Below are 26,488 nucleotides of genomic sequence, written 5' to 3'. Positions count from 1 at the left end.
AAACAGATGCCTATCGGCCCCAGAGCAGCAGCACACACTTTTCCCTTTCCTGAACAACTCAATAACAGCATTTTTCCATCGAAAAAAAGACACTCAATTCACTCAGGGTCTCACTCCTTGAACCAAAAGGTACGTGATGGGCAGCAGCTCCACAGCAGAGGAACCACCTCTGGGACCAGACTGCTTCACCAGTTAAAGCAAATTCAAACACCTACTCCCAGAGCAAAGCCTGCAAGATATGATTCAGGTTTCCAATCTAACACCAGCACCTCACGCAAAAGGAAGAAAGATTCTGTGCTCCGCTGTAGCACAGGCACATGAGGCACCTGGGGCTGAAATGTCACGGATCAGCCCAAATGTACCCAGGGACCGCGTCACCGAGCAGGAAGAAGCCGCTAGAGCATCCTGGCCGCATCCCTGGATATCACCCCTCCTCAAGGACAAGGCAGCAGGATCAGGATGTAAAAATCCAACACAGAATTTAGCCCAAGAGGGTCTGGGAACCAGAGGGAGGATCCAGCGCAAACAAGGGTACCAAAAGCCCTACGCGAGAAAAGGAAGAGGGAAAAAAAACCAAAGAACCTGCAGAAACCTGCAGAAATCCATTAGTGAGCAAATAAGATGAGAGATGAACAGAGCATCCAAAAGCCCAGCAAAACCCGCTGCAGTGCAAATCCTCATGATGAGGAGCATTATGCAACTTTTGCACCACAGCAGCACCCCAAACCCCTTCGCAGCCCATGCTCTACCTCATTGGCTTTACTGTCTTTCTGGTGGAAACTGTTGTTACGTGAACATCAGTGGGTGCTTGTAAGTGCAGTTTAAGCAGATGTCTATAGAAATCACTATTTGTCATGGAAATTTTATCTAAACAGCAACGGACTAACATTGAACTTGGACATCTCTACGCACCGAGATGCGGCCAGCAGCAGCGCGGTGCCGTGGTACCCGTTATCGGCGCCACCACGCACGTTCACTTGCAAACATTAACGTCCTGGTTACAGCTCATTTGTCTTCCTTGCCCAGTTACAATGGACAAACAAGAAAAGTGACCTCATGCTATGCTAATTTACCCAGTATTTCACATAAGAAGGATTCCAGTTTACATGGTCCATCTGCAAGTCTGAAATATATAGCAAAGTTCCCCTAAGTGCACAGTCTGGCATCAGCAAGGCATTTTATATAAAGGGAATTTTCAGTAAATTGCAAATTTAACTTCTGTGTTATGGGAAGTGGCTCCCTTTAGTTCTTCCAACAGTCACCTACAGCTGTTAATGACCACAAGCAATACAGTGACCCTTGTAACATCTGATTTCACAGTGAATATTTAATTTCTCAAGGTGAAAAGTGAGACTACTCTCCTGTAACACTTATCTTTATGGCCCTCTTAATTCTTTAAAATTTATCGCCTCCACTAAAAGCACATCAAATGTAATGGAAATAGATTTTCCAAGATACATCTAGATTATTTAAACCTACCTTTCCTCGTTAGCCGGTCAGATTACATTATGCTAACATATGAAGTAATGTTTTCACACTAAGCTCCACTGCCCCCTTTTTAATTTTTTTTCTCCTTTTAACTTTGGTTTTGGCAGCCAAGATTTTATGAAATCAAGACCTGAAGACTGACTTAAGGGTTGCAACATTTTCCAATTTCTTCCAAATATCAGTCTGTCTAGTAGAAGGCATTAACGCCTCCCATCACGACACGTTTGTGCCCTAATGGGCAGCACTGAAGGTGTCTAAGGGATGTGTCTGAGAAGGGCAAACCACAGGGGGGAGGTTACAGGGCTTTGGGAGGAACCCTCCACCCGGGGGTGTCAACCACAAGCATCTCTGGTGGGTGCAACAACCTGCAGATCCCACGAGCTCTGCTCCCCAGCGGGACTCGAGCACGTAAAGGCACCTATACCTAAACACATACTGCACATAAACACATACTAGCCCTTGCGGTTTACAAGAAAACCAGCAAGTCTGAGGAGAAAACAGCATTTTCCATCACTCTTTCCTGCTTGTTTTCTGAGATCCAAAGTGGACGAGTGTCCAGCAGAAATAATGGAGGTAAATTGGAGCTTGGTATTGGCAGAAGAGGGACCGGACAACCCCTCGAGCTCCCTTCCACCCTATAACTTCAGGGAGGAATGGCATTGCAAAGACTGGCTTTGCAGCCCCCAGCCTTCCCAGTGAAACTGGTTTGGTAGCAAACAAAGCAGCAAACAAAAAGCCACTTTGAAGAATGGATGTTTTCTCTCCAGAGTTATCACTGCAGCAATAGGCACATATGGGAGCTCAATGAGAGCCCCGTTCTGATTTATGCCTGATATTTCATTTAATTGAATTTTGCAAGAAAACAGTTTTCATTATTGAGAAATGGACCTCCCATCATGCAAAGGGGGGAAAAAATCAGATGCTTAAACTCTGCCTCATTTAGCAGTGACACTTCTGGAATGAACAATAGCTTTATACATAAATTTGCTTGTTTGGCTGCCGTGGATATGAATTGTCAGGACATTTTAGAACAAAAGAAATGACATGTCAAAGCAAATCTATAGTTCAGCTAATCAAAATGCCATGTTTTAAAAATTCAGGTTGTTTTACACCAAGAGAAGGCATTTATCACGACGCATATACATTGACAGTAAATCTAAGTAGTAAGTACAATGCAGATGAAATGAGGATTTTTAAGTAAATATAGAAAATTTATTTCCCTACGCACTTTATCAGACCAAAAAAAAAAAAAAAAGAAAAGAAAGAAACAACACGAAACAAGGATATCCTCTGCTTCTTATGAGCAATGAAAACCTTAAGGCCATCTAAAGCATTTTACTAGCATTGCTGGCTCAGCATTCTGTACTGCTCACAAGAGCGAGTTGGTCACAACCTGCAGAAAAGGGGCCCTATTAGAGAAGATGGGCTTCTTCCCTGGCATTCCACTGAGTTTTATCTGGATATTGGTTTTTGACTTTGAAAGCTCACAGTGATAGCACTGACAGGTATCACAACAGAAATGCTGGGTGCATCTGCAATCTAAGGTACATTAACCTGCAAGCAGCAAAGGTTCTGAATTAATCAAAATACAATCAAGATGCAGATGTCTTTAAACATATCACAATAGAATTCTATTTTAGCTATGGAAAAATAAAGGAATTGGGTAGAAAAAGAAGTGCATTTGAGTCCATTCAGGTCTGCAAAGCAGCACAGTAGCCCTGCCCAGACGCACAGAGAGGGCATCCCTGTCCCGGACACCTCGGGGACCAGACACATTCCCCACAGTGCTCCCTGTCTGCCTCTCCCCATAGATATCTCTGCTGTTTGCAGCCTTCTGCCACTCCCCACCGCTGTTTTTGCTGACCCAAATCCTCTTCTTGCTCCCTCTTTCCCATCCAGCCTGCGCAGCAGCGTGCCGGAAGGATGGGAAAACTTGTCTGGATGAAAACCTTATTATGCAGGCATGACAGCTCCCTTTGCTTAACTTCTCACAGCACAATGCCCATTTGCAGAAGCTTAACATTATCTCTTAAAAGTTAAGCCCCCGTTGTTTATCATCAGTTGCCAGAGCAGTGAGCAGGGTGGAAGGGCAGCCCTGCAACGGGAGGGCCGTGCCGCACACAGCTCATCTCCTGCGTTTCCCTTTACTCACTGCTTGGCAGCTCAGGCCGTTTCCAGGGTTTGCTTCTTTCAGTATAACTGTGTTTTGGAGCATCTAAAAATCCCCCTAAGTCCAAAGACGCTGCCAGGCCGGGTGTGCATGTCACCACTGCCTGCATTCTGCAGCCTACAAACCTTCACGGAGCTTCCTGGAGAAATATCAGTTCTCTTCAGCTCTGACAGGACATGGAAAGCAGCTACACCCTGGGGGCAGAAAGAAAGGAAAAGCCATAAAAAGGTCATGCCCAAATAGCTGAGGAGTTCATGGAGCGCTAGAGGAGCCAACCTTCAAAACAGCCCTTTAACGAGACGGGAGCTGGCTAGACACCAGAGTTCAGAAAAGTGCAGCTGGAGACCATCTCCATGGAAAAAGGAACAGAGTTAATAGCTAAAATACTGTCTGCCATAAAAATCCCCCCGTGTCTTGTTTAAGATACTACACTTGACATGGTGTTCTTCTGCAGCTGCCAATTCTGGCCCATCTTTCCACACATCCTCTGACCCGAAGGTGAAGAGCCACCATGCCCATAACCTTCCCTCGCCCAAGCTTCCTATCACCCCTTTTACGCTCCATATAAAAGAGGAATGTGGAAAGAATTCAACAGGGGAGCCCCTGCATCACCACGCCAGGACCAACCCCAGCAGCAGCACAAGCTGCTCCTCCAACTTCTGACGTGGACCAAACTCCTGTTGGGCATTTATAGTAAGTGGCTGAATTGTGAAATATTTAAGCTAGTTAAGACTTCAGTAACACCTAAAATAACCTACATTTTGCTTAGTGCTGCTAGGCTATTGTGTCCATTGGATTTGGCAATAAATAGAGCTTTACTCTGGGCACAGTTGAAGAAAACACTCCTTAGATCTTTAACTGCCAGCTACAAAGCAAAAACTCTTTTAAATGTTTCTTCTCGGTGATTTAAGTAACCAGCACTTCGAGGAGGAAAGGATCTTAACAGCCTGTCCATGGGGAGTGCGGCAGAAAACAACCCCACTCAGGAGGCAACTCCTGGGCCTCGCTTCCCAGTTCAGAAAATAGGAATGGCGGGAAAAAAGAACCGGCTCAGCACAGACCTCTGCTCAAAACCCTCGTTCTTGCATTTTCCAGCACCCAGACCAGCATCCTTTGCTGGAGCATCTTGTGTGTAAAAGGAAAGGGTGATGAATCCTGAGCTGGCGAGGATGCCCAGTGCATCACTTGCAGCATAAAACACAGGTTTAAAGGCCTGACATATATACTAAAGCATTTCATTATTCACACTGGACTCGTGGCAGAAGGGGCATCATCTCCAGACATATTTCCCTGAAGTTCTTAATCTCCCAGGGAAAATTAATAATTATGATAAAGTTTTCTGTCACTGGGAACTATGCCATATTTTGAATTTTGAAGCCCTCTCTCCTAGAAGTAGTTAAGTAATGAAGACACGGGTTGTAAATCAGTGCAGGGATATGATACAGTGGCATTTCCTAGTTTGGATTGGGGTTTGGATGAAAAACTGCTGTCTCCTCGAACAACGCAGCAGCGCTACGTTCAGAAACATTACTGGGCTATTTAGCTCTGTATTAGTAAAGCCGCTGAGATTTACAGCCTACAGAAAAGGTTGTTCAATCAACGAGGAACAAGCGAAGTGAGAAAGCACTACCGCTACCACCGAGGCAATTACTGCAACACGATCACAACTCCTCTGCATCTTTAATTTTCAGCAGCACAACAGATTCTCTATTACACGGATCCCTGTTTCATTAAGATAATATGATTTGTAATAATAATATGAGGCGAGTGAAACTCAATGCAGTCTCTGCACACTTGAGCCCTGCTTTCCCTCGAGGCGTATCGGTGAACCCAGCGGGGTTTCCAGCAGCCTGTGCACCCATTAAATACCTAGTGGGGCTCCAGCACTAAGGCAAGATCAGAGACAACAAAGTCCCCAGCGAGATAAAACCTCAGCCTTGCTCCTGGGATCAGAATGCTGTTTTAGCTCCATTTAACATCTTATCTCCCCAGAAATCCAACCCAGCGGGAGGGTATTGCCGTGCTGATCATCGAGCGACGTGCAAGGGCTCTCCCATCCCGCGGGTGCAGCCGGGACAGGCGATGCCCTGGCGCTGGGATGCGGATGCTCCCGTGCCGTGTCGCTGCCAAAGGTCCCGGGGCCGGGATGGACACAGCTGTGAAATGCAGACCCACACGGAGGAAGCAAATTCGGCCAAGAAACCAACCTTTGTCATCTTCACAAAATGTTATTTCTTCCCTTCCCATCCCGAGAGAATGAGCTGTTCTAACTAGAAAGGAAGATGGAGGAGACTGCTATTAATGGGAAAAAAACCCTACAGTGCTGCAATCATTACTTCACTGAAAGATCAGATCTTATCGGCACCCTGGTTATCTCTGCTCCTTTCCTAATGAGAGTCCAAGGACCCAGGAAGAGCTGGACGCAACCCAGCCCAACCACAGCACCAGGTTTCTATCAGGCTTCAGAACTCTGCATTTTCTTCACGTTTTGCAGCCAGAAAAGGGATGCAGCCTGGGCGGGAGGGGAAGGCAGTCACACAAGGCAGAGGGAGAGCCGGAGCAGCGGACAGGCACGGCACACTAAAACTGCAGAGCAACACATAGGAGATGGGGGAAAAAAGCTACGTAATCTTGGCTCAGCTCTGGGTGAAGATGTTCACGGTGCAGTGCAAGGGGAGGGTGCAGAGGGAAACAATCTCTGCGCACAGTTTCCTCATTACACCCAGAGCTTTATATATACTGGCTTTATATATAGTGGAACAAGTGCATTCACATTCCCCAGGCCACACAGCAAACTTGGGGCTGGAGCAAAGCCGGCATCCTGGGACAAAGAGGTCCTGTTCCCAAGAGCCCGCACGATGCAGGATGCCAGCCACAGGGATGCAGCTGCAGAGGACAGTCCAGAGCCCTCTGAGACACCAAAGAGCTGGGGAGTCCACAGGCCCTTTGCACCACAGCCCTCCCAGGCTGGGGATGGCCCTGTGCATCTCTTTGCTCATGTAAGGCACAGGGACTGGAAGAAGAAAATTGGTTTTATGGGAAATGGAGCTGTGAATCACCAAGCGTGGACTGCGCTGAACGACTCTTTGCAGAAGAGCAAGCTCTCACCAGCAGTGTAAGGACTGAAGAGCTGCAAGCAAAGGCTTTCCCAGTAAGAGCCCAGGAATTTGCCCATGACATGAAGGTTAACAGAGCTCATTTTCCATTAAAGGGAAAAAATCATGCAAAAGGCAACAGATTTGTATTTCTGACCATCTCCACTGCCTTGGATCATTTTCCTTCATTAATTGTAATGTCAGGGCTGTAATGTAAAGGCAAATTCCTTCCAATGCTGCTCCCAGGCCCCTCTCAGACTGCCCTGTTTTGCAAGACCCAACATGCTGCTGTTCTTGTCCAAGACCATGTGCTACCCTTAAAAAAATCATACTGATGTCCTGGCACATGCTTGGGCTCTCAAAGGGAATCAGGCCAGAGAGCAAGGAGAAGAAGGGAAACTGAGGCAGGGTGCTCAGCCTGTCGTTAGATGCCCCACAGAAAACCTCCACTCTGTTCACAAAACAGGTACCTGTCCCAGGCTGGTGCAGAAAAGCAATTCTGCCCTTAGATGTGTCAGGGAAAAAGGGTTGCCCCAACACACTGTAAGCAGAGAAACACAGAGGTGCAACTCTGAAGTCAAGGCAGATGTAGAGCAACTAGAGCAAGGGCCATAAAAACACCAATAAAAAGCAAGTTGCCCTAAGGGAAACAGCCAGCTCCATGGCTCTGCAGCAAGGCAAGCTTAATAAAACTCACTCCTAATGCGGACATTGGTGTGTTCTTTCAGGTGCAACGTAAATACTAAAGCGGGGAGACAAGCAGAGCAGACAGCATGCAAATTAAATCCCATCCGCTATGTAAATGATTTTGCTTGTTGATGGAATTAGTTGCCCAGTTTAGATCAACATAATCTGACCTTAAACAAGGGAATCCGCAGCCAGGAGCCAGTGGGACCAGGTTTATTCCACTGCAAACCGGTGCAAGGAGCCTCCAAATCGTCAGGAATTAAAGCAGTCACTAAGCATGAAAGTGCATTTCTATGTTCTCCTGGTCTGGCAAGTGACTGGCGGATTTATAAGCCAGCTGTCTAAACTAAACAACTGCTTGACTTATTTTACAGGAAAGGAAAAAAGCAGTATAAAAAAATTGCAAACGCACTAGGAGCTGCTAAGCACCATGAAGTCATGCACTTAGGTGTGCAAAATGCTATGCAAAAAAAAGGTTTTTTCAACGCGGTGAGCAGGAATTTGGATCCATCATTGACCTTTCTTGGAAAGATGCCAGGTTGGCTTTCAGGTGAGCTCTCCTCCCAGCAAAACCCGCCCAGGACCCTGCTTGGGATCCAGGAGCAGACAGCATTGCTCTCTGCTTAAACAAAACGCCCACAATTTAGGGCATGGTATGCAAAAAAAAGAGGAATCGAGGCAGCATCGAGGAAAGCAAGTCTCCATTTCCACCACCTGCAAGCCCCAGCCCCGCGGTGCAAACCCGCCAATGCCCCGGCCGCCCCGCGTCCCGCTCCCTGCCAGCTCCTGCTGCCTCCTATTTACCAATCTGGTCTCTCAATCCAATTAAATCCTCCATCGATACTGCACTTCCTGACACCCCTCCATCTACCACATTGCGCCGCTTGTTAAACTGCCATTAAGTGATTAAAACAAGGCTGCTGCCTATTCCCCAGGCACCACGTCAAAGCTACGTTAAATTGCCTCTTTTCTTTTTCTAATTTTAATTATTTAGCTCTTTTGCAATCATATTAAACAGCCCTTAATCATTCATTAACCTTTGGTTTTAAATAATTATTGCCAGGCCTTCATAGAGCAATGCTGTTCTGCTGGTGCTGCTCTCAGCGTGCTGCAGCACCCCAGGGCTGTGCCCACCACGACCTGCTCTGCAAATTACGGACCAGATCCTCCGGGCATCCTCCAGGCTCAGCGACATGGCAGCACTTTGCACCAAGCCCTGTCAGGAAAACACTCCCAAACCTCCTATGCACACAGAGGACTTTTCAGCAGGGCTGATGCTGTCGGAAAAGCTGTAGGAAATGTTCAATTACACCTCTTTTTGTATTAGTATGCATGGTGTTGGCTGTAAACTATCACAGTCCCTATATTACACCCCTATTACAATCACTGAACAACTGAGATCTCCTCTTCTGACCAGGAGAAATCACCATAAAACAACAGGAAACAGAGGAAGCCAAACCTACAGACTGATGCACGCAGCAGCAAGCACCAAAAAACAAGAGTTGGATGCTGACAATGAGCACAGTCCTCAAGAACCCCCTTCACTCCTTGCAGCCGGGCAGCGGTGACCTGGAAAACGCACGTGTTGCAAAGTGCTGGGCAGGAAATCAGCCTCTGTGCGCCCTTTAACCAAAGAGCAACACGCATAACGTAATAAAATATAAATAAGATGGAAGCTTCCATGTAGTATTCTGGAACAGTCAGCTAATATTTCTTGAAAAAGCAAATTCAGCCCCTTAGAAAACACTCATCCTTGTTTTGCAGGGGTTTAAAAGCTTTATTAAAAGCCTGACTTAATATTGTGCAAAAAGTACCGTAGAGTATAAGAAATACAATTATGTAGTAAGAATAAGGCAATTGCATTTTCAGAACTTTTTTTTTCTTTTTGAACAACTACGATTTCACCTAAAATGTCATTACTAGTTGAAAAAAAATATATATAAAAGAACACTTTTCATTTTGTGCCATTAAGCATTTCAAGGTATCTGGGTGACACACAGCTATGCTATGAAATGGACCACTCACTTTCCTATATAATTTTAATAGGCATCTGGAAACACTAGAAAGAAAAAAAAAAGGAATTTACATTCTGATCATTCACTGTTTATCTATATTAATAATCGAAAGCATCAAAGGCAATAAAAGTATCATTGTCAGATGTAATTTTAACGATGTGCATCCCTTTAAGCGTATCGTGTATTCTCCATATCATCAGAGGCCAGAGAAAGTTAACCAAATATTAATGGCCAAATATATTCCAAGGCCCAGCAGCTGTTACAGGCTGTATCCCAGCTCTAGCGTACACAAAACGCGACGTTTTTCCCGTCCATCCGTCAGCTCCGGCGCTCCGCGGTGCAGGAGCAGGGAGCGCCGTGCAGAGCAGAGCAAGTCACGCTCCGTTACCTGTAACTAGAGCAAAGACTAATTTATAAGCGGATAAACTTGGCTGTATAAATCGGCTCTGTGCAGTAGGAGCGCAGAAGGCAATGCTGAAGGGTTTTGCATCGTTTAACGTCACCCTGATAATCAACATTTAATTAGATCTTTCACCTTAATGCAGATTTTCTCTCTCTAATGTTATTGTTGCCCTTTCAGCATCCCATCCTTTCTCTCACAAAAAGCCATCATGAGGTGGAAAGCACCAAGGTAACTAATTTTCCAGTACAGCCAAGCTGCCGTTTTACTCCAAAACATCTCGCACCGTCAGGAAACGTCGGAATACATGGGCAGGAATGAAAACCCAGGCCCTGCTGCGGTGCCTTCCCAGCCGCCCCGCGACAGGAGAGCAGGAAGAGCAGCACGATGCGGGAAGGACAGAGCCCTCGAGGAACGCGGTCCCCAGAGGGTGACACCAGAGCCACTGCTGTGACTGAGCGGCTGCCACCCGAACCAGGCTCAGCTCCTGCTGCACATGAAGTTGCAGCTTTCACCACAGGACACTCCTCATTGCATTCTTCCTCCCCATCCACGGACACAGCGCATTAAACTCCGAAAGCTGCACCAAAAATGATTCCCAGCTTCCGAGAATCCCTATAGCAGCGATCATTTCTCAAGCACAAACTGAGTTATCCCGTGCATGAGTCCCCAAAGAGCTGAATAAAAGGTAGTCCTGCACCTCCTGTACACGAAGACACCTAGACCCCTGCGCCGACCCACGCCAGCTCCCACAGCACCGCGGGGATGGAACACAGAGCGTCTTGTACGGAACGAGAACCACAATTCTGTTGTACCAGTGAACGGGTGATAAACGGAGCCTTATGGAATATCTGTTTATGAAGTGCTCATCTATTGTGCAGACTCATTACAGGAGGAGTAAAACAGCTCCTGAGAGGACTTGCACGAGCAAAGGAGGCGTTAATTGAGGAGGTCTGCCCATTAGAAAGCGACAGCTACAGCTTTTGAGTCTCTTCCAAGTAAATCTCTGAATGTATGATCACATTTCAGACTCCTGTAGCAGCTTTCTGTCGCAGGCATTTAGATTAAACACTATAACTGATTGCAGGCAGAGCCTCTGCATTACGGTTTTCTGGTGCTTCTGATCTTCAGACCCTGCTCCTACTTACCTGTAACTTTGCCAAGCTAGAACCACTTTGGGTGTCTTTTGTCTGCCTTGGGCAAATTTTAATTTGAGCCAAAATGGCTCAGCTGCTTCTGAGAACAAGACAGAGGAGATTTTTTTTTTTTTTTTTTTTTTTGCCCACAGTAAAAAATCTTGGTGACCTTTTCTTTAATTAGCTTAAGCATTTCCCAGGCTTTGAAACAGAATTTGAAATTTGACAGGATCTTGTGAAAGGCTTTATAAACTTTTTTTTTTTTTTTTTGGTCACAGATGGGCGTGTGGTTGGATTGAGTTTTTGTCATATCACAAAACACACCCACACCCAACTCACTTGGGCTTTGAGGGCAAGAGAAAGGAATCCCAGCAGAAAAACTGGGGGGAGTTTCAACTTTGCAAACTCCTGCTCTTAAAAACAGGCTCCAGGATCCTGTGCATTACTGCCACTTTTTGATAATTCAAGGAAAAGCCAAAGCTCGAGTCCTTGGCAGCTGGCCACAGCTCCTCTCGCTCCGTGCATTGGCAGCTCCAGACCTCAGCAGATGTGGACGGCACCGGGCAGGCTGTGTCCAGACCTACGACCTCACTCTTGAACATACCTTGAATAAAGTCTCAAATAGAGTACCTTACTACATTTTAGTTCTGCTGTTTGTGGAACAAATGTGCCAACAGCAGCATGAAAATAAAGTCACCATTAGTAAAATATTCACGCACAAATAACGTTTTTTTTTTACATGAATTCCATTCTTAAGTGCTGTTTGAAAGGGTCAAGAACCACGAAGGCATCAAACAAATGATGAGAAGGAGAATGGGTTGGGATGGGACAGTACTCGTTCAGTGTCCTTACACAAGGAGAAGATTGTGGAAAAACACATGTGATGCTGTAATTACAGGGTGTATTCAACACATGGGATCCAAGAAACCAAAGTGAGGTTATGCAGATTGCCCGGTTCATCATCATCTCCATAAACTTTTCAACCTCAATAATTTGCTTCTAATGTAGCTATCACGAATGCAATTTCATGATAGCTAAATCACAGAAAATCATTGTGTGTCTGAAGGGGCTACTCCCTCCCAGCTGCCCATCTTTAAGATGCATTTCTGGATCAAATATTTACACAAGTGAGTCTAATTATTCCTCACGCTTATGTCACAGCCAAGCATCACAAGGTAGAGACTGAATGATTTTCAATCTCTCACCGGTTCAAAGGCTCCTTCTCATTTGAAGAGAAGCACTCACCTTCATTTAATATCAGTAATGCAGGGCACTTTGCAGTGTATCTTCAAGGTGAAAAAAAACCCCTGTGCAACCTGTGCAAAGCAGCGTTACACGGCACAGCTCAAGGAGCCTTTAGAAAATGAACCGTTTCCCCAAAATGCCAAACGTGCTGCTTATTGCTGGTGGCAGAACGTGATGTTCAGGGTTACTAATATCATCTCAGGATGTTCATTCAAACGATCAGTCTAGCAGTATGACAAAAATGGAAGAAAACAGCTTATTGCCTCCAGCGTTAAAGCTGCTGCAAATGCCAAGAAGCAAGTGCCATTTCTGAGCACACACCTAGAAAGAGCCCGCCTGAAAATCAAATGAGAAGAGCTGCCCTGCATGGAAACCGCACGTGGAAATCCTTCCCGGACCAGCTTCAGGACTTCCCGAGTACGCAGTAATTCCCACAGGTTCCATAGGGAGGTGGATCGTGGCTGTGTGGCCACACAGCACAAATAATCTTCAAAGCCTCGAGTGGGGCAAGCAGAGCACCCAAAGCAGCCGATGAAACCTTCTACAGCACAAACAGCAGGTAAAGCACCAGGGCTGCTATCGTCTCCCATTTAAGCATTCACGAAACAGTATTTAAGAACTGCCAGTAAGTTGTTTGAAGATCACTTACATGAGGGGACTGAAGGATTGAACTAATTTTGTAATTAAGAGGCAGTAAAAGACTGTCATTTCATTATAATTCCTCTGAAATTTGGTAGCAATTTCATTTTTTTTTAATGAGAAAGATTGAAGAGAATGTGTTGATCCGATTAGTTTTCACATTCTCTCTTCTCTTTTCAGCGTCAGCCAGGCTCCCTGCATGGGTAGCTGGACATATTTAATTTCCTTTCCCTAAGAAACAAACATCGTTTTTCATTGCAGTCATAATAGGAAATTCACCATACAAATATGCTGCATTACTATAATCTGTTAATCACTAATTTATTTCATTTAACAAAAAAAAAGTGAATTCCAAAGTAAAGAGCTGTAATTCGAGATGCTGCTTTACTCTTCTCTGCTTTTAAAATTGCTTCTTTATGACTGCCAGTCATAGATTTTCTGACATGAAGATGACGAATTTGGGAAGAGGTAATCAGCAAGAGTTCATCTACAATTGATCAAGATTCCTGTTTGTTTTGCCTCATCTCCGAGGTTTTTTTTTTAATTTTCATTTATCATAATTACATATTATATTATTTTATATTTTATATATTATATTATTTATATTATATATATATATTATGTTTATTATAATTATATATTATATTTATTATTTAAGATTATATCATTTTTGTAAAGAAACATTCCGATTTTTTTCCACATTAATACTTTTTTAAACATGTTTGTAACGGAACGTGCAGTTCTGTCTGGATTTCACCCGTCCTGAAGGACCCCCTCAACCCGCAGGTGCAACACGTTGCAGAAATGCATTTCCTCTGCCTTGCCCCCTGCACGGCGCCTGGCACGGCGCCCAGCCGAGCTGTCCCGCAGCCCGACCCACCAGCACCGATGGAGCAGATCAGCCCAACCCCAGCTGCAAAGAAAGCTCCCCTGTGCGCAGCTCCCAGCACCAGAGGACTCAATCACACCACCAGGATTTGATCCTGCCACGATACCACCATCCCACTAACATCACTTCCAACAGAGGGAAGGGGGGAGCGAGGATGGAGGAGGGAAAGGAGACAAAAAAGGTGTCGTTTCATCATGTTGGTCACCAATCTCTCCTTAATTCCCCCCGGGATGCCTGGAGTTGGTTTTTCCTCCAAGCACACGGCACCGCTGGCTCGTGAGTTGCAGGAGCCACAACAAAAGCTGTGGCCAATCTGCAAGTCAGCGGTCAGTCTACCCGAAGACCCCAAACCCCGCCAAAATCAGGACCTCCTGAGTTCCCAGAAGCTTGTGTAACAAAAGTTCCCAAAAATAAGCCCTGCAGCAAATCTTCGGCATCCCCCATTAGATGGCCATCTCCTGGGCATGTGCCCAGGCTATTCCCTGTGCCAGAGTTCTCGGCATCAGCAGAGCTCCCAAGCTCAGATTTAGTTTTAACAGGACCAAGAGCTGATCTGGACACAGCTTGGCTTGCAGCTCCTGCCAAGCAACTGGCCTGCTCAGCTTGAAAAATTAAATTGAAGCATTCAACATAAAACACCGGGAAGATCCCACATCCATCAGCATCTCCGGCGTTCACACTGAACAGATCCACTCTATTTTTCCATTGAGCGATGCTTACTATGAACCTGTCAGACTCGCTCATGTGCTGCTCTTTGATGCTGGAAGGCGTGCAGAAAGCTGTGCCTCTTCTGTACCCAAGCAGTAAAGCTCATTTCATACTATTAAATTTGAGTAGTGAAAGATATTGGACTAAAACACTCATACGATTTTACTAGTTTTTAGGAATAAAACTCATCAAAGCTTGAAAACTGTTATTCTTGGTACCTGCAGTGTGTCCAAAAATTACACAGGCTGCCACACAGCAGCTAATCCAAGAAGTAGTAGTCTATAAACCAGCACACGAAGGTCTCCTCTGCCCTCGCTGTTTGAGCAGCATTTCTCACAAATTAATATACTTCCATAATAAAATGAAAGATTATAAATTGCTAAAATTGATTTCCTATCAGTGATGAAGTCACAGTGAGTAACACACCTGAGCTGACCCGGGCTGCTGCAGGGCACGTGAAACCACAGCGCATCGACAGGGTAATTGGCTCGGCGAGCGTTCATATCCCTCGTGTGCAATGCACCATTGGCCGTTTTATCACTCTATCTTATTGCTGCTTTAAAAGCAAAGTAGACGACAATCCAGCAGAACTTTTTTTTTTTTTTTTGCACAGAACCAGGTTTCTGCCCCCGACTTTACTAGTGGGCACAGACTTCTTTTCCCTTCCTCCCCAGAAGTGCTCACAAACCACTGGGTCTTCTAGGGATTTTAAATACCCTGCACAATGAAAATTGCCTCTTGGGCCAAGAGATGGAAAATTCTGGCATGCCCATTTCTGTATGGGAGCGACCAGGAAAAAGAAATATAAACATCCTATAAACATTTGAGGATAACATGACATTTATAGCATCCTACCATGAACTAGAAAAATGCAATTTGACTACTTTACAGCATCAGGAGGCATTTTAAGCATGTTAGTACTTGAACCAGAGAGCGTAACTCCCAACTCACAACATAATCACAGAAAACAGCCCGTTTGTAGAGGCAGAGGGTTTGGAGGAGCGTTGGGTCCTCCGACAGCCTCCCCTCCCAGCCACGAGGGCAGTGATGGCACGTTGGCAGCACAAGGAAGATCTCTCGAGGTTCTTGATATGCAATGAATAAATAAACAGGAATATTCCCTTCCTCCACATACCCCGGGCCTGTGTGAGGAAGCCCCGAGCCTGACGCTGAGCGCAGCGTTTAAAGCGCTGAAGCAGCGTGGAAGCAATTACGGCGAGCCCCTCTTAACCCAGGGCTCGTTTCCCCGTGCAGGAAGGGGTGCCAGCGGGATCCGGCGCCGGGATGGGGAAGCTCCCAGCGCTCCCGCAGCCGCCCGTGCTCCGGCCTCGGAGAGAGGCAGAAACCAGAGCAAAGGGAGCCCCTTCCCGAGGCTCCTTCCCTCCCGCGGCGCGGCCACGCGCACGGCCGCGCTCCGTGCGGCTCACGAGGGCACTTTCATGCCCCAGCTCCTGCCTGATGGATTTTACAATTTGTTAAAGAAACTCATCAATCCTCGGCAGTCATTTCTAATGCCCAGAGCTTCCACAAATGTCTGCGTTTTGCTGATCCCCCCAATTTCAAATCACTCAAAACTGCTGTTCCTATTAGAGCTCTGCTTCTAAAGCTGAGCATTATAGCACACTCCAGACTGCCAGCTTCACAGGCCAGCGTAATAAACAGATTAACTGTGATTTATGAACAATAAGTGCTGCTTATTTGAAGGGAAACACATTACTTCCACAGACCAACTGTGACAACTGGAGATCTCTCACCATGCAGACAGCTCTTTCCACCTACCTGCAAACAGCAGCCTAGAGCATCGTTATTAACCTGGGGAATGTATCGCTGCACTTTCCTACCAGCTTCACTCATCCAAAGCATCTGGCAGGAGCCGTTGCCAACAGCGAAATCCTGCCCTGAATTGACCCAGTGAGACGACGCTTGTTTTTAACTGCACATTAATAAAAACAACAAAATAAGAAGCTTTCAAAGAGACCCCCCGACGATGTGCATCAGAGAAGGATGCATCAAGGCCCTAGTCAGCAGAGGACTGAACAGCAGCTGAGATATCAGAGATCGATTTGTAATGCTTATTTGGTTGTAGAAGTCTAATGAGCTTAAATATTCTCGTCCCAAAATGAATGAATTCTGAATCCACTCTAAAATGTCAGCTTAGTATTTAACCAAGTTTTACACCAGAGCCTCTGTCTGCATCAGCATCATAGTGACACAGACTTAAAAACACAATTGTAAATCTCTGTGAGGCCAAACCCAACAGATTATGAAAAAATTCTATACCAATGCTGTTCAGAAGCAGGAGATGGAAGCAAACGGAAGAGCCAAGCTCCCATTTCGACTTATCCCTGCAAAGTTATAGGGCACCAGAAGTGAAATGCCATTTAGCACCTACAGTCACTTAGTTACATCAAAACCTGACACACAAATGTCTTTACTAAGAGGTACCAAGAAAATAGAGATTTAGACACCTTCACATAGTTAAAGCACAAAGAGAAGAGTTATTCCCAGAAGCTCCGTGGTTCTACAAGCCTGAGAACACCTGTGTGCAGTGGAAACCCATTGCTCTCCCGACGCAGCGGTGCGGTTCCAGGCTGTCACCGAGCACAGATGTGCCAAAAGCAACAGGTAAAGCTCTCTGCAAAAGGCAGGCTCGGCCAGCAGGGAAGGCAGGCCAGGCCCGGGTAAATACGGCCAAAACAACAGACTTCCCTGTGTGCAGCAGCACGGAGCACGAGGAGCCCTCGGGGAGCCCCTCGAGCACAGGGCACGGCTGACGAGTGCGTTTGGATTAATCGTGCAGTGTGTGGAGCCGTGTGTCCCGTCACAGCCGGACACAGCAGCCGCTTTGGGAAACCTCTTCTGTTGGGTCAGCTTCCCAAGCACAGCAAATCCCTCAGGAGGGCACAGCAAAAGGGGAGGTTTTCCTTAGAGTCTAGATCATAACCAAATAAATCTGGTACCTAGGGTGCCAGGAACCCCCAGTCACAGCCCTGGGAAAAGCAGGCGTTTTCCCTACTCTACACACCAATTCCTCCTTTTCCAGGCTCCCGGCTCTCCCCCAGCGGCGTGCAGGCCGTGCAGACCCGATGCAGCTCAGGATGCACCAGGCTAACACACGTCCTACCACCGACACCCGAAACAGCCTCCCACGCCGCCAGGCTTAATTAACTCGGAAGCATCGCTGTTAAATACACTGAATAATAAGGCACGCAGCCTACACGGTAGTGCTAGCATCCCTGGGATCCCTTCCTGGCAATCAACATGCACCACGTCCCACCACACCACCAGTGTCTCCTCACCTGATGGATGCTGCGTGCATCTTAAATTCGCCCATTCCAGGCATAACAGCAAAGAGAGAAGTTTTTATATAGTTAAACCTCTGTAATAGGGAGTAGGAAAAAAAAAAAAAATAAGAGAGACTTGCAACTCCCTCACCTTGACTCTAAAGTAGTAACAGCAGCTTGTGAAAAATGAAGAGCCTTGAAGGATTCGGAATAAGACTCTTGGAGAGACAATCACCGATCTTTTATCTTCCAGACTTCAAGCAGAATCAAGTTCTTCAAAGAAAACCCAATAAAGCCCAGACATTTTCATCATAACAAAATAAATAATTCAGTCATGCTTTAGAGGACTCCGACATTAGGAACGGCTATTTGATATATTTGTGGCTTAGGTGCCTCTAAACTGATTAAAGATAACCTGATAGAAGCCTGCAATGTCAAAACTGTCTTCATCCCTGACAGATATGAATGGGCGGCGTAAATAACCATAAATAACCAAAATGGCTGCATTTATGCCTAATGGGGGATTTACAGCCTTCAGCCCTCCCTGCTAGGACGAAGAATTACGGCTCTCTATCCTGCTGCAGCACAGAGGGAGGATGAATCTGAGCCCTCCTCACACCACTGCTTTGCCAGAACGCGGAGAGCTCCGCTCCGGAGGAGAGGGAAGACGGCATCCCGCAGGAACAGGGAATTCCAAAGCCCCACGGGGAGGGTGGTCTGGACGGAGGCAATCGCTGCCCTCCTGAAACTCACAGCCCCCTAGAGCCCCGCAAACCTCTGCAGCCCGTGAGCCTCTCCCAGGAGCGCAAGCTGGGACGGCCGCTGTCCCTGCAAGAAGAACTAACTCCCCTGGGAGCAGAGACACGGGGGGAGCCTGCTGATATCCCATTCGAGCAATCGTTAAAATCGTGCAATTAACCTTCTCTGTGAGCACACCGTATCCCTCCCCCAGAAGCAGTTAGCTGTGCCATTCCCGACCGCGCTCCGGGCTTGCTCCAAGGGGAACACGACCGGCAAGCCCTACACGGAGCCACGCACACAGACGTCCTCTTCCCTTGGATGGTGCTTCTGCCCATCCCGTCTTCCCCTCTTTCAAAAACCACGTCTTCCCCTTGGCAAAGAACCAGGCACGTGCATCACCAGAGAGCGATTTACAGCGGAGCGGCTGACGCGGCTTCGGTTTGGTTATCCACAGCCCGACACTGTCAATGTGCAAGAGGATTTCATGCTACCCCTCAGGAGGAGAGACCTGAACTGCACCAACACAGCTGGCTGATTTGGAGGAGAACCCCCGAGCAATAGCGAGGATCACTTCTAAAGAGACGTGCGAGCAAGTTTTGAAGTGAAGTAGATTAGTCCAGTTCCATGATACTCAATGTATTTGTGATCAGCCAGGGGCCTGAACTAGAAAGTACAAAAATGAGCAGGATAATAGAATAGACTGCACGAAAGAAATAAAGAGAGACCTGCCCGCAAAAAAAATCCTGGAGTGAGATTTAACTGTGGTAGAAGCAGCAATAATCAATTTTAACACTGTCAAACTCAGCAAGTTTCCAAGGGATTAAATCACTTCTTAAATCATCTTCATAATTTTAAGAAATGTCTGTAAGATAAGACCACGCTCAAACTGTACCATTTAAATATAGTGACAAGAGGATTGGGAGGGTGATGGGAGACTGCTTTCCCCCTTAGCTGCAATGAAGGAAGAGCCCAAGGGTCTAAAACTAATAATCTAATAAACTTTGCTAAGTGAATATTGTAACAGATAGGCCTGGATGAGATTTTTTTTTTTTTTTGTAAATGCCAAGCAATTTCCCTTGATCTTTATCAGCAGAGATGTAGCCCCAGCTTCAGCAGGAAGAAATTAAATTTAGTGCAAAATAATATCTAGCAAGATTTTGTTTGTCAGACTAGCAGTCCCTTTAGATGTGGGGCTGGAAATATTAAAAGGAACACGAAGGGCTTCGCTCCTGTGTTTTAGCGGGTGGCACAATTTGATGTCTCGGATTGACACCCCTGCAGCACCAGAGCCCTTCACCGCACAGCCCAGGACGGGGCATCGAGGGGCAGGAGGGATCCAGGCTGCTGCACAGGGTCCCACACAATTCCTGGAGCTGACACAGCCCTGGGCTCTGCAGCTGTCGGAATATGCAAACAGCAACCAAAACATCCACCTGAAAGCAAAGAGGTGTTAACCTGCAGTCCTGAGCATGTACAGTGAGAATAAAAACACTCAGAGCTGGGAAACTAATGAATTGTCCTTCTGAGTCCACAATATTCTATATAAGCTAATTAAAATGAACTCTTCCATGACTCTAGATAGAAATTCCTCTTCTACAACAGCAATATAAAAGATCTCTAAAATCAGGGATGCTCCTCATTAGCAGAGGGGTCACGAATGTTCTGGTGAAATACTTTTCTGTCCCTGCAGGAACAATGGCAATTCACTAGAACAAGGCTTTCCAGAACAATATCGGCTTCAAAACCCTCCCATGTGGAAAAGGTCCTTGAGGTCCATGGTATCCGTGCCCAAAAACCAGGGCAAGGGACACGACTCTCCAGAGAGTAGTGCAGAGGGTTCGTGGCTACAGTACATGGCCCCGCTGTGCTGGACACAACTTTGGATTTCATTTCTGACACCCCAAGAATTCCAAAATTGCAATATTTTGGTCAAGTGGTGGCTGAGGAGACAGGTACTTCGTACTCCAACCGGTTTGGTCACCATTTCTGAAGCTAGCCCACGTTTCCTACACCTAGGAAACCAGAGTCCCATCAGTTCTACCCCCTTCGGTCTAGCAAATTGGAACTGAAATGTCATTGCATTAAGAAGTGCTACAAAAAATACTGTTATCTCCTCACATTTTATTTCATTTTGCTTTCAGAGAAACACAACACGTGGGATACATGGGCCAGAACAGATCTTTGCCATGATCCCGTGGGCTTTGGCAGGCTTTGGCTCTTGCTGTTAGTGAGGCATGAACAAAAATAAATCAGATTATTCCGCAAAAATACCAGCATGAAGGAAAAAAAAATCACGCTTGCTTGCTCATGCCTTTTTTTTTAAACATAGGCAAAAATGCTATTAATACAGAATGAAGGATTCCCAATGCGAGAGCGCTCAACAAACAAGCGATCATTTCACTGCACATTAACCATCAAGGGGAATGAGCTTTGCTGGCGTGAAGGCTCTGCAGAACATTTGCAGATCTAAGGGACAACACCGACTGGCACGCGTTTGTGACAGCAAGTGCCTGGCAAAGGCCAGTGTTGCTAGAAAGACAATATTGCAAGATAGGAAGGGAGCAGAGCTGCTGCAGGCCCCGGCAGCCCAGCGCCCCACGAGAAACGCGACCACCGCGGAGCCACCACGTCCACCGGGACAGCCAGCCGGGCAGCGGACAGCGAGGGCAGCTCCTGGAACGGATCCCACCTTGGAAGAGGGCGGCGTTCCGGATGACGAGGGCCTTAAGCTCCGCGCTGGCCGCCTGCAGGAGCTGCTCCAAGTCGAGGCGCGCCGCGGCCTGGTACTTCTCCTCCATCTTCCGCGAGCAGCACGTGGAGCCTTTGGGGATGCAGACCTGCAGATCCGACCCTGGGGACACAAGGACGGCAGAGACCTCGCGTCAGGACACGCACACAGGTGCCTTCCTCGCTTTGGTTTTCCGAAGCCCTCACTCCTGGAAGGAGGGGACGAGAGGAACATAAAACACCTGCACATTTTTGGCCTAAAAGGTAATAGTTTTGGTTTCATACTTTATGAAGGAATTTCCTGATCCAGAAGAGCTAGAATTGTCAACACCAAATCACATTCACACACGCTAAAATGTCATCCTCGCTTAATCAGCTTTCAAGAGCAAACTGTAGTCCCGTGAACACAAAGGGAGCAACGTGCCCATATCAAAGCAAACAGCCTTATCATATCAAACCCCTCTCATCCGAGGCTGCCAGTACAGGCTCAGGCAGCAGGCAATAACTCCAGTAAAACGTTCCTGAGCCTTGGCCATGCAGGGCCGGACATCAGCGAGAACCTCCCGTTTCATACCCAGTTCTAGCTCAGTTTAGTGGCCTCCAGGCATGGCCGAGCCAGACGCTGCCCCAGAACAAAGCAAGGAACAGGGACAACTCACTCTAGCTCTGTCCCCTCCTGCTGCATAGGCTGGGAAAAGCCAACCTGAAAGGTTCCGGTTCCACCTGCGATTTGTGTTGCACGTGCAGGGAGAAGCTGAACCCAGTACAAGAAATGTGGGTTCTGCTAAGCCCAGTGCGCCCAGGGCTGGACACGAGACCCTGCGCCCAGGTGGAAATCCAGCAGCTCCCATCCTCACCCGCTGCCTCAGTTTCCCTTCCTGCAAAACATGTCGCATGGCATGGATTTCCTCATCCTGAAATCCAAAGAGCCGGCATTGCCAGCACCTAGAGAGCATCTCCCATCAGTAGGTGGGCTACGCTGTTTCAGAGGAGCACAGCAACAGCTATTTCATGCATTGAAAAAAAAAAAAAAAACAGAGCCCATAAAATCACATGAAGAACAGCAAGACACTGCATTAACAAAAGAAGTGGTTATACAACCACAAGTTAAAGAGGTATTTTAAAACCAAACCTACGTTGATTTACAGCCAAGAAGGCTTAGTATGGTCATTTTAACATTACAATACAACCATATTTCTTTTTAATACAAAGCTTATTTCCTCCTACATTTATTATATTAGGACACATCTCAAATTAAAAAAAAAAAAGCCTGCAATGATTAATGGAAATACCAATAGAGAAAAGTCTTCAAGAGTTGGCAATTAAGAGCTATGCGCAGGCGAGAGCCGGCGATAGGAAGCAGCAAGGTTGTCTACTCACCTCCCTCCTCCTTGTCTGCAATTAGGCCAATTTCTCCCTTCAAATGGATTTTTATTTTTGTAAAGTAAGTAAAAGCACAGGCACGACGCTGCCATTGCAGAGCAATCACAGGGCAGGAAGGAGCCCGCGGGTCATCTCTGACAGCTTAAAACGCTTTAGCAATGGCTGGCAGCGATGACCGAGCGCGCACGGCGCGTGCACCGGGTCCACGCAGGCAGGGCTGGCTCCATCAGGTGCTTCTGGGACAGGGCAGCACGGAAGGCGGACCGGGAATCCCGGCTTGGCACCGTATCCCACCTCGCCCTGGCACCGTATCCCGGCCGCTTGCTGGATTTGGCTTTCCCAAGCGGAAAGCAGAGCCCGAACTGCCACGTTCAGGAGCGGGAGCTCTGACACTCACATCCAGCTGCAGGCTCAGACCCCACGGTCCCCCCAAGGGGCAAAGCCACCCACGCAGCAGGGCCAGCACGTTTGGGCTCGCCAGGGCACGGGGGCTGCGCTCGTGCTGGCGCAGACTGAAGGGCCTGGTCCCAGGAATGCGGCCAATGCTACGGAGGAGCCGCCAATCCCACCGCTGCCTCCCAAAGCTTCCCGTGTCGCTCCCCATCTCCTGCCGCAGCTCCCGCCCGGCGCCCGCTCCGCTGCCTAACGGCCCTCGCTGTTGACATTGCTTCATCTCCCTTAAGGTTTCAAGCCATTGCACCATGTAACGCCAGCCCCAGCCCTTGCAAACCACCTCATGCTACCAGTCCCCAGCACTGCAGGAGTTTCCTTAGTGCTCGGTACCCTGTTTTTTCCTCTCTCTGCTCACACACAGTTTTTTTTTCTTTTCTTTTTTAACTGAAAAAAAAAGTCACTAGTGAATTTAAAGCATTACGTTTTGCTTTGATGGACAATTATTCACTTCTGCTGTACCACCTATCTGTGGGAAGATAATTTCAGTGGATTAAATGCTAAAAAGAAAAAGGAAAAAAAAAAGAAACACAGTTTGAGGTGCTCTGCAGGCAGTTATAGTAAACTCCTTAGTGAGGATCGTGTTTGCATCTCGGGAATATCCCAGCGCGATTCCAACACGGCCACCAGGTCCTGGCTCTCCCCTCCGTACCGGCTCGCTCCTATCAGCACAGAACAGCAGCTTTCCTAGGGATATTCCCTCTCCCTAATTGTTTAAAGTACAATGCAAACCGTGGAACAGATGAAAGCAGTGATTCCAACTTTAAACACGTTGGATTTCCCTCCCCACAGCTACATCAATACTATTTTTATTAAAATTTTTCATTTAAATTCCATGACTGAGAAATCCAGCATCCGTCACTGCTTTTTAGTGCTCAGCAATGCAGGGAAAAGGAAACACGGCTGCTCAGAACCCAGGTTAAGTGCTGATCTTTTTAAAGCCTAATTAAAGAGATATAAATTATAATCCAACCTCATTCAATAGGTGATTATAGCTGGAACAGAGCGGGTATTACATGGGATATTTATTACTGCTTAATTATCCGGTATTTTCTGTTCTGCTCTCATGAGCCCATCAGACTCCAGCCTCTTCTTCCCAAAGTCTCACAAAATTAGGCAGGTGGCTGCCACACAAACACGACCACACAATGGACCAAGTCTTTTAAAAGACAAAGTTATAAAGAGGTTTGGCAGAGCAGGAGTTTCCTCGGGGTAGTGCTGAAATTAACCCCTGGGAAAAATAAAAACAAAAGTAATGATCTCGCTATAAAAATGACTTCTGGAGGAGAAAAAAAATAGGCTTCTACTCCTGCTCTTTCTGTTTGAGATATCAGAAAAATCAACTATCCATAAGCCCTTCTCTTACACCAGAGAGCTGGGGCTGCACAGGGACGAGCAGCATTAGCAAGTGGAAGCCAGAGGAAACAAGGGGGCATTTCAGTCCAAGGGCAAGAGCCACCTGCCCACAGGAGCACAGGGACACCAAAAACACCCTTTTGGGGTTTTCTTTCCTCCCCGGTAAGATGGCTCTGCACACACGGGCTGCACAGGGAGCCATCCTCGCTGCCCTACAAGGACAACCCATGGAGGGACACCAGCCCATGCACCCAACGCAGCCACCAGCACATCTGAAAGCAGAAGGAAAAGATAAAAAAGGGAAAAAAAAAAGGAAATTCAAGTTACTATTTATACATGCGAAATTATGCAGGAGAAGAAAGACAAAAGGAAGAAGAAAACCAAGACAGGCAGTGCAAGAAAAAATGGATTTACTTATTAATGAGCGTGAACAGCAGAGGAAGTTATCCCAGCTCTGATCCCACACTAGCTCACGAGTCAGCATCACGTCTCGACTTCAAAAAAGGCTGTAAAAAGCGCTTTGCTGTCACCACTCTCTGCTTCCCTGCCAAGTGTGTGTGTGTATATATATAATTAAAAGGATCAGCCTGGCATGGCCGGGCTTCTCCATGGGGAGCACCATGCCAATGTATCCGCAGACCACGGGATCCTGCAAGAACGAGCCTTTAGCCATGACCACTCATAATGACAAAGGAGGTTTCCAGGGGTCATTCCTTTCTGTTTGCATTTTAGAAAAAAAAAAAAAAAAAAGTTGGAAATAAGTTTCTCTAGTTTCTCTGGGCTTGCACGATGCACAGCCACAGGTTCTGAGAATCAACTCCGCGGAGATCTGCAGCTGGAAACTCCAAAACTTTTTCTAATTGACAGATGTACAAAAGGGAAAAAAAAAAAAAAGGCAATAAACAGAAGCCGGGAAAACAGTCCCTGAGCGACGCTCCCCCATTACAGGGATTTCCGCGGCCGCGGTAGGTAGGCGATTCCTGCCCAGCGTCACCCGGGATGGACCAGATCCAAGGTCCAGGCCAGCTGCCGCTGTCATGCACTTGGGCACAGATAAACCCCACTTTGGACGCGAGCTGGGCGCACTCTGGCTCTGTATGAACCCGGGAGCTCTCACTGGGGACGGAGACACCGCTGCCGCAGGGACGGGCTCGGTGTCAGGGGGCCAGGGATGCCTGTGGCTCCGGAGGGCCGGGATGCAGCGGGATGCTCTCCCTGGGAAGCCCTCGGGAAGCCTCCGGGAAGCAGCGGGGCGGTGCGGCCGCAGCTCCGTCCCGGCGCCGTTTTCCAGGGATCCCGGCAGCTTTCCCACCGCGTTTCTGCAACTCCGGCCGCGGAACGCGCCGTTTCGGCGGTGACGGCCGCGCTCCGAGCCCGCCCCGCGGCCCCGCCGCCTCCCGCCCCGACGGGACCCCCGGGGGCCCCGGCTCGCGGCTCACCTGGCACGGGGCTCTCGGGCACCCCCCTGGCTCCGGGCTGCAGCCCCTGGAAGGCGGCGCGCACCGGGCGGCACGAGGCCTCCCCGGCCAGCTCCGCGCCCGCGGGGCCGCCGAGCAGCGCGGCCACCGCCGCCAGCAGCAGCGCGCCGCCGCGGCGACACATCCTGCCGCGCTACGGCCGCCTCCCGCCGCGCATCCCCGCACCGGCACCGGGTCCTGCACCGGGCTCCGCACCGGGCTCCGCACCGGGACCTGCGCCGGGCTCCGCACCGTGTCCTGCACCGGCACCGGGCTCCGCACCGGGACCGGCACCGCGCGGCCGTTGCTGCCGCCGCCGCTGCGCGCGGGGCGGGGCGGGGGCTCCGCCCATTGGACCCGCCGAACCTCCCCCCGAACCAGCCCCCGCCCCGGCGAACCTGCCCCGCGCCCGCCTGCAGCCCGGGGGGCGCGCGCGGTGTTGGAGGGGGGCGTTGCTGGACGGGGCTGCTCGTTTGCACGGGGCTGGGGGCGCTTGGGGCACTTTTGCACGGCGGGGACGTTGTTGCAACGTCGCCCGTTTGCACCAGGAGCAGCGTTTCGGTGCTGCTTGCACATCCGCACGGGGCGGCACGTTGCAGCGTTTCACTTTTGCACAAG

General features: G+C 48.0%; 2 protein-coding genes across 2 annotated transcripts in view; both read right to left on the bottom strand.

Moving 5' to 3' along the window:
- The window catches only part of MBNL3 (muscleblind like splicing regulator 3), a 420,262-nt gene extending 396,821 nt beyond the window's left edge, over positions 1 to 23,441 (bottom strand). Inside the window, exon 1 of the mRNA XM_088538484.1 lies at positions 23,416 to 23,441. The gene's annotated coding sequence lies outside the window, so the exon portion shown is untranslated. The remainder of the gene's footprint in view (positions 1 to 23,415) is intronic.
- GPC3 (glypican 3) overlaps positions 1 to 26,015 on the bottom strand; it is a 93,129-nt gene extending 67,114 nt beyond the window's left edge. Inside the window, exons 1-2 of the mRNA XM_088538463.1 lie at positions 25,853 to 26,015; positions 21,187 to 21,348 (exon numbers count right to left, since the gene is read on the bottom strand). Of these exons, the coding sequence (XP_088394589.1) occupies positions 21,187 to 21,348; positions 25,853 to 26,015 (325 nt within the window). The remainder of the gene's footprint in view (positions 1 to 21,186; positions 21,349 to 25,852) is intronic.
- Positions 26,016 to 26,488: the final 473 nt, after the last annotated feature.

The sequence above is a fragment of the Tinamus guttatus genome, unplaced genomic scaffold, assembly GCF_059628265.1.
Source record: "Tinamus guttatus ecotype Peru unplaced genomic scaffold, ASM5962826v1 Tinamus_guttatus_pri_ptg001087l, whole genome shotgun sequence".
Lineage (NCBI taxonomy): Eukaryota > Metazoa > Chordata > Aves > Tinamiformes > Tinamidae > Tinamus > Tinamus guttatus.
This window is presented reverse-complemented; position numbering and strand designations above follow the sequence as displayed.